This window comes from Cucurbita pepo, chromosome 3, assembly GCF_057944985.1.
Source record: "Cucurbita pepo subsp. pepo isolate OVF chromosome 3, ASM5794498v1, whole genome shotgun sequence".
Classification (NCBI taxonomy): domain Eukaryota; kingdom Viridiplantae; phylum Streptophyta; class Magnoliopsida; order Cucurbitales; family Cucurbitaceae; genus Cucurbita; species Cucurbita pepo.
In genome coordinates this window covers 3794110-3804461 of record NC_141800.1, presented here as the reverse complement: position 1 = coordinate 3804461, position 10352 = coordinate 3794110, and the positions used below count along the sequence as shown (strand labels likewise).

Below are 10352 nucleotides of genomic sequence, written 5' to 3'. Positions count from 1 at the left end.
CAAGTTAAGCCAATTCGTTCTTATGTCGCCTACGGCCAAGCGACGTATGCTTGAACCTTTGACCTCAGTTTTAGAAAACGATGGCAGAAGAGATTTTCGAAAGAGAGATTTTGAAAGAGGTGTTATATATGCAGGTAACAATAACGGCTCACGGTATATAACTATTGGGAGGGGAAAGTTATATATATATATATATAATTAAAAAAAATATTAATTTTATATTGCCATTGGAACCACGCCACATTAATTACAAATTGGAAAAGTAAATTAATAATGAGGAGATGAGAGGCAAATTTTGGAATAAATTTTATAGAACAAACCCCAAGTTTCTCGTGATTCTCTTCCCTTCTCCAAAATTCACCGCCATTTTTCTAATTTTCAAATTAACTCAATTATTTAAAAAAAAAAAATTTATTATTTTTATTTTTAAAATCTATAGAAACCAAAATAAATAAAAAATTAAGAATATAATTTTTTAATGATGATTTAATTTTTATATTCTCAATTTTATAATAATTTAGCCTCGAATATAAGTAATATTTGAGTCCATTTTCTACCAAATTAAGACGGACTTAATCTTTATAGTTTATAAATATTATGATTCCATTTAATTTTTTATAGTTTATAAATATTATGATTCCATATATAAGAATTTTATTTAAATTTTTATAATATTTTTACAATCGGAACTGAATCGTTACAAATTGTAAAGCACAAAAATTAAACCGTTATAAACTAATATTTAGCGATTAAATTGTCAATTTCATGAAAGTTCGAAGACCAAAAGTGTTTTTTTTTTACTTCCAACTTTATTTTCGAGTCAAAGGCATAGTCTTCTCCTTTGTTCATAGTTGATTTCCACTCCTTTCTCTGTCTACCTCTAATAATATTCACATTTTTTTCTCTTTCCTTAAAGTCAACAAAGTAGGATATAAATTATGATGTATGGTGATTACAACAGGTATGATTTTTTCCTCGTAAAAGAAAATCTCGTTCATACCGAAAATAAAGAAGGGAGTGGAAATAGATTTTTCCCGGTTAGCTAAACGGGGTTGGGACAAAAATTATGACTATTCCCTCTTAATTAAACGGGGTTGTGGATAGAGATTATGATTTTCTCGGTTAACTAAACGTAGCTGAATATCGAGATTATGATTTTTTTCTGTTAGCTATCGAACGGTCACCCCAATAATTATAGTGACTATTTAGATCGAGGTGAAATCAAAATATAAAATTTATTAATCTATAAAAATCATAATAAAAATGATTATTTTTTCATATATTTTAACTAATTAATATATGATATATGTTTGAATTATAATAAAGAGAAAAAAAAAGTGGAGGAGAATGGGAGTGAATCTCCATCACATGGAAAGGAAAGTAGGGGTTTGAGAGAGAATGTGGATAGTATGGATAACGCAGGGCACACGTGGCCAACATGCAACTTCACCAGACATGCAGTCACTGTAATGCAAGCTGGATAATCCTCTCCATGTGCTCACTCTCATTTTTGTCCCTCTCCCTCCTTAAAACTATACCCTAAATTCAATTCCGACCTAAATTCTTCCTATATTAGTTCTTGTTTAGCTCTCAATCCCGTCGATATAGTCGAGTTTTCATATAACGCAACGTTCTCAAGATTCAATATAGTTGAACTTATAGTCGATTCTTTATGTAACGTTTCATACCCATATGTGAAATTTGTTATTTTCCTGCCTCCCGCACGATATGGTCACATAAAATGAGCTATCGAATAAAGATGCACTGTTAGATGAACACGACTCTCCACAATTGTATGATATTGTCAACTTTAAGTATAAGCTCTCATAGCTTTGCTTTGTGTTTCCCCAAAATGCCTCATTCCAATGAAGAGAGTATCTTTTGATTATAAACTCATGATCATTTCCTAAATTAGCCGATGTGGGACTTTCATCATCCAACACCCACCACATTTTGTCTTGATCTGTCTTTAAGCCGCATCTTACTGAGAGAGGTACCGCTCGGATACCATTTGTTTCATGTCTAAGATTCAGATTCGACATCTGTATACACTAGTATACATCTTCTCCCCTACACGTGTGTTATCCTTGAGCTTGACTAAATGAATCGATGTTAGATCGAGTTCAAGTCCGAATAGGGTTAATTTATTGGATTAACTCACTTAAAATTAAAATTACATAATTAATGAAATCAATGTTGCCAAATTCGCTCATTATTTGAACAATAAATTATGAACAAATAACAATTCAAAATTCAAAAGCGGAATTTAAAACATTTTAGGCTTGGAGAACTAAAAAACAAACACAAGGGGGGGCTAAATTTGTCTTTTCCTATCTACACACGTGGCAGCAGACTAGTGGAGGGAAGGGAACTCGAGGTTTTTGAAACAAGTAAAACCGCCGTCGACGACAAGGTTATGACCGGTGATGTATTTGGCATCATCAGACGCCAAATACAGAGCAGCTTTCGCCACGTCACCCTCCTCGCATTTTGCGCCCTTGAGAACCCCAAGCCCATTGATAATTCCAATTATCTCTTCCCTACTAACCCCTTTGTATACTTCCCCTATCCCACTCACCGCCATCGCCGTCGCCACCGGCGCCGGCGATATGCAGTTCACCCTCACTCCACTCCGGCAGAGCTCCGTCGCCACCGCCCTCACTATCCCCGGAATGGCGTGTTTAGATATAGAATAGGGATGTGGGCCCAACCCACCCATGAGCCCACTTATACTCGAGGTACACAGGATGGACCCGGACCCAGTTGGGACCATGACTCGAGCCGCGTGCTTTATACCAGCCACGACACCACGTACGTTGACTCTCATTACTCGATCGAACTCCGCCAGGTCCAGCTCTGCTATACTCGGCGGCAACGCCGGTCCGGTGATTCCAGCATTGTTGTACATAATATCCAGCTTCCCGTGGCGGACCACCGCGAAATTCACAGCGGCGGCAACTTCCGACTCCACTGCCACGTCGCATTGTACGAATTTGGCGGTGGGGCCCAGTTGCTCGGCTACTTGTGAGCCCAGTGTGGTGTCGATGTCGGCGATGATTACATGGGCCCCATGATCGACGAACTCTTGGGCTGTGGCCCGGCCCAGCCCATTTGCTGCCCCAGTGATCAAAGCCACCTTGCCGTCCAGCCTGATTCGAAAAACAAAAAGGGAATAATTAAGGCCCATTAATAACGATTTTTTTTTTTTAATTTTCATTAATTCCAAATATATTTAGGACTAAATTTAAACTCACTTTTAATATGAATTATTAATAATAATAAAAAAATGTGGTAAAGAAATTAGGAGCAGGACTCATTTTCATGCTGTCATTTTCGGGCCTATAATTAAATATTATTACATTTTGCCGAAAAGGAATTGTGACAGAAATGACAGCTGCAGAAAGCGAAGGGGGGTGAGGGCAAATTCCTTAAATTTTCATATTTCATATTTATTTTTATTCCTATTAATCAAAACATTCCTACAAAATTATCGTCTCAATTATTTATAAACAATTGTCGTCGCAAAACAAAACTATTTAATCCCGATAAATTTTAACAATTTAAGAGTAAATGAGCTTTGCAATGATTCAACTAAACTCCTAAAACTCCAAATCATAAAATTTACGCATCAATTTAAATCTTAAACTTTCGTGATTAATTAAATTATTCTCATTTACTTTAAAATATATTTTTTTAATTGGACAACTACCTAACATGTGCATGTCGACTATAGTTGCGTAGACAACAGAAGAAAGACGAGTTAAAAATGTTACACCAAATAAGGCATAAAGTTTATGACATATTTTCTCAATGTTTTTTTAATCTATTGTCGGGAAAAAAATGAGTCAAATCATTAAAAGTTATAGGTAAAAGACTATATGGATATTATTTATTAAAGTTTATTCTTCTAAGAACAATAATTTTTAAAAAATGTGTTTGGATGCATTATTCCCTTGTTGTAATTTCAATATTTATAGTAATAGTAATATTTAATATAAAAAAATTAAATTATACAAAATATTTTCAATTATATATTTAGATTTTAAAAGTTTTTTTTTTTTTTTTTTAATCATGTGATCGCAACAGTTAAGCATGACCTATAATATCATTCACATAAATATATGTAATAATTAATATTTAAAAAATCATAAGGTAAATTATTATAACTATAAAACAATCTTATTTTACTAAACAAAAGTAAATAATAATATCAATCCTGTGATCTAATGTCTATGAATTATTTTTTATTATCAAATTTTATAATTTATATATATATATTAAATAATTTTAAAATTCGAAATTTATTTTTTAAACAAATCAACTAACATAATTGAAACTTATCTCAAACTTCAACTTAAAAAGTAGAGAAATTAAAAATAATAATTTAAAAAACGAAGATCTATAAAATAATTTAATACCATTTTAATTTATATATTTGAAAAGTTTAATTTAGTTTTAATACTTTTAATTAATTTTAAAAAGGATCCTATAAAATTCTCCTTACCAGCGTCCTCTTCATAAATTTTGAAAAAAAAATCACATAATTTATTTGTTTTTAATGAAAATATGAATACATACATTTAAAATGATATTTTAACAAAAAAAAAATTATTAAAAACGATGAAGCGAATCCCAAGGAGTCACGAAAGTAAAGTAAATCCATCAGAATCTTCTTTTCGAATTATTTTAAAAAACAAAGAAAATCAAATTAATCCAAACCGAAAATGCAAAAGAGATGAACAACCTCCACGAATTATTCATGTTCTTAACAGAATTCAGCAAAGCCAAAACGGAAAAGATTAAAAATAAAAAATAAAAAAATAAAATCGGTGAAAATTAATCGAATTATTTATTACCTTCTGCGACTGGAAACTGAAGAAAATGCCCTAAAACCGCCTCTGAGAAGATCATTGCCGATAATCTCAATCTCTCTACAAAACGCGGCGTCGAAGATCAACGGCGGCGATCGCTTTCAACACAGTAAGAGAAAACAAAGGAATCGCCTAATAGAAACTAGAACTAACCTGGCGAAGGATCGGAGCATGGCGACGGCGACCGGACGGCCGGAAAATCGTGACGGCGGAGGTTGGATCTGGTATTGTGGAGTAAAAGTTAAAGCGAAAGTGATCGGAGAAATTAGAGAGAAAAATTGGAGAATTTATGGGAGAAGAAAAGGAACATTTCTGCTGCAGTTGTAATCGACACGCATTTTCATGCAATCACAGATCAGAAAGAGAGAGAGAAAAAAGAGAGGCGGATTGATGTTGAAGTGAAGGGAACATGGGGTTGTAGACGAGCATCTGACCTGTCCTATTTAATGAACAGTTACTACTTAAATATTTATTATTATTTTTAAATAATATATTTCGTTAAATTATATGCTTAATTTCATAATTTTTTTAAGTCCGTGTCAAAAATAGTCTAAAAGATTTAAAAAATTAAAAAATTTATAATAAGTTTTAAACTTTCAAGTTAAGTTGTGTTGTCTCACATTAGTTGGCTAAGTTAACGAAACACTTCTGTGTAAACTTCTCACTAAACATATCCATCTTGAAGTTAAAGTCTAAAGAAAACAATATCTATTTTCGGGGGTCTAAGTCGTTACAAATAGTATTAGAGCTCGACACCGGACTCTATGTCAGTGAGGAGGTGTGTTCCAGTAAGGACGCTCGCCCGGAAGGGGGTGGATTTGGCAAGAGTCCCACATCGATTGGAGAAAGGAACGAGTGCCAACAATATTTGCTATTGGTGGGCTGGATCGTTACAAATGGTATTAGAGCCAGACACCAAACTATATGTCAGTGAGGAGGCTATGTGTCAACCACATCAATTGGAGAAAGGAACGAGTGTCAGCAAGAACGTTAGGCCCCAAAGTAGGATGGATCGAGAAGACTATGTGCCAATAAAGACGTTGACCTAGAAGGAGGGTGGATTGTGATTTCCACATTGATTGAAGAGGAGAACAAATCATTCCAAGTATGTGTTGTGGATACTGACAACAGAAAAAAAAATTGTATTAATTTAAATCTTTTATTAAAATACATTTTATGAACGTAAGATATAACTTTTTTTCCTTTGACTTCCCCAAAAGACCTCATACATGGAGTTAGTATTCCTCACTTATAAACCCATGATCATTCCCTAAATTAGCGGATGTGGGACTTCCATTATCCAACAAGCTTGTCTTTCTATATTTGTATTACTCATTTTAAAAAAAATTATCTACACAATAATTTTTTAATTATTTTGGTGAAGTTGTTGTAGAATAATAATTTTATTTTAAGTAACTTGTTGTCTAAATTTATTAATATATAATATTTATAATTTAAATTAATTTTATTATAATATATGATGCTGGATACCGAGTTAATTTATTAACACAAATGGGTCAGTCTGAACTGAAAATCCCTATTTTTAGGGGGGAAACATGAAATTAAAAAAGGACTGTACTGTAAATTCAGAAAATGTTGGGGTTTTTTTTTAAGTGCTTAAAGTTTTATAATAAAGACAAAATATATATTTAATTATAAAGTATGTGTACGTACAACATTATGTGCTGCCAAATCCTGCCTGAAATTGAGGAGAAAATCACATTTATAACATTTTTGACCCATAAAATAATGCAATTCCTTTGTCAACTTTGGGAACGCCTCTCTCTCTCATATTTTTGTAGCCATATTTATTTATTTATTATTTTTTTCGAAGAGAATAAAATAAATAGTTTATTTTATTTAATCTTGGATAATTTAATAAATAAAAAAACAATTATTATTGTAAAAAAGTTATGTTTTTATTTTAAAATATTTACAAAATTAAAAAAATACGTGGCAAAAAAATGGTGGTGGATTATATAAAATTAATATAATGTAATAAAATGAAGCGCGTGTTAATAATTAGATATATGTTGGGAGACAAAAAGGTAATCAAGCTACTATTATAAACATATAATAATTAATAATAATATGAAAAGGAGGTTGGACATACAGATAAAATCCAGCTGTACCACAGTTGAAGTTATGTTCCACAATAAATATTATCATGCTCGTATTTAATATATACTTTTAATTAATTACAGTTCAATATATAAATTGTGGATTCGTTACGCATGCATCTTAATTTATTATTATTTTTTTTTTCTTTTTTTTTTCCAACCGACCATTTGCCTTTTAACATAATTTTAATTAATTTTACAATAAATGGTTGATTGAGCTAGTTAGTTAAACAATTCAAAAAGGGAAAGCTTAATTATTCTTTTATATATATATATATATATATATATAAGTGAGTTATTTATTTATCTATTCATTTTATTTTTTAGGATTTATTATAGTGCAACAAAGGCGGGAACTATTTCTGAAAAAAAATAAATGACCTATTTCTCATTCTAAGAGTCGACATATATGAAAGAGTCCCCTCTCTCTCTCTGAGCACTAGTAAGTAGTTGTGATGGATAGATTCTGATCAAACTGAAACATCGACTATTATTAATAAGCTAGTGCAACTGTTCTTAACCAAAGACAAGTCGATGTTTCTTGTTTTTTAATCCGACTCTTTTAGATATTTGAATGAGTTTAGGCTGATCTCGATCTTGATATATATATAGGTAAAATGTCATTACTAGCCCAATGAGGTTAAGCCTAACCATGGTATGAGTAATTATATTTATGATTTAAGATTTTAGAAATAAATTTACTAAAATGATTTAAGGATTTTAGGATTAAATTTAGGAAAATGATTAGGTATTTCAGAATAAACGTTGGAAAAAATTTAGGAATAGATTGATTACCCTACATCTCCACCCTACTTAGTTCATAAATCCCAAGCAACACAGATCAGTAGTTTCAACTATTTTGTTAATTTTCATTCGTCTTAATAAAGTATATATAAAATTGTTGGTCTTAATAAAGTGTGTGATGTTTCCCACAGAACTTCTCAATTAGTCTTAATAAAATATATATATATATATATATAATAAAGTGTACGATGTTTCCACGAAGAGTTTAAAATATATATATATATATATATACCAAATGGAATTACTAGGTATCCAAATTTTATGGACATAGACAAAAAATGTGCCATAAATGTTTCCACGAGGGGACAAAATTTTATAATCTAAATTTTGTAAATATAATATTTTTAATGCCAAAAAATTGTAAGAGTAAATATAATATTTTTTAAATATTTTTCTTTAAGGTTCATTTTCATACTCTAAATTTTACGCATTAATTTTATTTTTTTACGACAATAATATATTTTAAAATAAAATAAATGGCAACAACCAACTTATTTTTTAATATAAGAATAAAAATATCACATATAACTTTTAAATTTTTATAAATTATCTATTACATCAATTTATATTCTTTATTTTAATTAAAAAATATCTGAAATATATATTTTTATAATAAAATTTAAAATTATAGTAAATAAATGAAAATTTTCAAAATTGAAACTTATTTTAAAATTCAAATATTAGTCGGAGTGTAGTCTATTACAAGTAGAAGGCTTATTCCTTTTGTATGGGGACTGGTCATTCAACAACTTGCCCTTACTATACAAAATAATTAATTAAAAATTCTTTTTTTCTCTTATTCATGGTCCCCAATTCTTTTAATATTTACTCATAAAGCCCTATTTTTATTCTTTTTTACATGATTGGTCACTTTTCAATGCCCCATTCCCTTTTCCATAATTATTTTATTTTTAAAGATAAAATCGTGGGTTATTGATTTAATTATAAACATTTTAATTCATGTAATTCTAAATATTTTAATTTTCAATTACAATTTGGTTATTATAATTATAGTTTAAAATAATAAGAAGTTAATTGAATTTAAATACATAATAATTAATTAATAGGGTCAAATGATTTATTTACCCTTTTAAAAATACTATAAAACAAGATCTAAATCTGATCCCAATATGAAGGGCCTCACCCATTGACATTGGAATATCTGCTGTACGCTGCATTAATAAATAATAATAATAACATATATGCAGATATTAAAAAAATAAAAAGCTACAGAAATTAATAAATATATAAAATTTAGGTGGGAATCGCTAAAAGACAACGTTGGTGGTCGTGTTTATTGAAAAAAGGAAGACAATATTCGGACATATTGTGTGTATTTTAATTAATTGTCGATTGCCAGCTTGTTACATGGGATTTGTTTAATTAATTAATTAATTAGTTGTTTATGTTTTGTATCTTCTAAACACCACCTATTTCTCACTTTTTCTTTTTAATTATTATTTATACCCCATTGACTTAAATGCATATTAATTATTATTTCTGCCTCAATATATATATATATCGATATTTATTTATTTGTCTAAAATATAACATTAAACTTAACAAATATATATTATTACTATCTTTAAAATTTTAAATAAATTGTAAAAATTATGTGTTAGTAGTAAATATTATCCATTTTGATTCGTTACACATCGTCATTTAACTCACAAATTTTAAAAAGCTTATGTTAATAAGAGATTTCACACGCTTGTGAGAAATGATTCGTTTTACTTTCCAACTAATGTTAGCTTTTACATTATTAAGTTTCATAAAAAATATTAATGAATAAAAGTAATATTAATACCCTAAAAATTAATATTAACAAAAATAAATAAATAAATAAATAAATAAAACAAATCTTATCATTGATATATGAATGGAAACTGTCTATCTCTCATGAAAAATCACCTCTTTTTTTTTAATTTTAAGAGCGGTAATATTTAAAAAATTTAAAATTTTTAAGAATATTAATATTAATTTTAAAATTTACGAGTATCTTCTTAAACGTGACATTAACGGTTCCATTTATGTATTGACGATAACAATATTTAAATATATTTTTAAGTTGTAAAAAAAAATTTAAAATTAATAATAATAATAATTTTTTTTTTTTTTTTAAGTTGAAAGGTATTTTTAAAATTATTTTAAAAGTTTAAATATATATTTTAAGTTTGATACCCCAAATATTATTATTAAGCGCATTTTAATGTCTGATAATCTGTCTCATCAATACCTAGGGTTCTCTTTTGGCCCATTGGGCCAGTCTTGTATGAGAAAAGGCTTTAGCCCATCAAAGAATGCCACGTGAATATTAAATATTACCAATTGCCACGTGTAATTTCTTCCTCTCTTGTTCACATGAAATGTTAAAAGGCCCTAAGAGCAAACCATAGACCAAGCCCACCGATCCGATCTAATAGAGCACGACCGAACTCTAGGTCAATCTCATATACATAGAAAGGGAAAAAGCATGCACGAGAATTGTGATGCGTAACAGAAAACTTGAGTTGAATTCGTGTAAGATCCCACATTGTGTTATGAAGCCCAAAAAGAA

The 10352-nt window shown here is 29.6% G+C and overlaps 1 protein-coding gene across 1 annotated transcript; it reads right to left on the bottom strand.

The window, feature by feature from the left end:
• Positions 1-2187: 2187 nt before the first annotated feature.
• Positions 2188-5234, bottom strand: LOC111790426 (short-chain dehydrogenase reductase 2a). The gene is made up of 3 exons (XM_023671313.2): positions 5025-5234; positions 4857-4931; positions 2188-3149 (listed from the first exon to the last, which is right to left on the bottom strand). The coding sequence occupies exons 1-3, from the start codon at positions 5042-5044 to the stop codon at positions 2354-2356; spliced, it is 891 nt and encodes a 296-aa protein (XP_023527081.2). The 5' UTR covers positions 5045-5234; the 3' UTR covers positions 2188-2353.
• Between the last annotated feature and the right edge of the window lie 5118 nt (positions 5235-10352).

Bases quoted from the DNA above. Each gene is read 5' to 3' on its own strand.
- LOC111790426 (XM_023671313.2), bottom strand. From the start codon at position 5,044: ATGCTCCGATCCTTCGCCAG. The intron at 4,932-5,024 runs GTTAGTTCTAGT...CGCGTTTTGTAG, and splicing joins ATGCTCCGATCCTTCGCCAG to AGAGATTGAGATTATCGGCA. The intron at 3,150-4,856 runs GTAATAAATAAT...TTTTCGAATCAG, and splicing joins TCAGTTTCCAGTCGCAGAAG to GCTGGACGGCAAGGTGGCTT.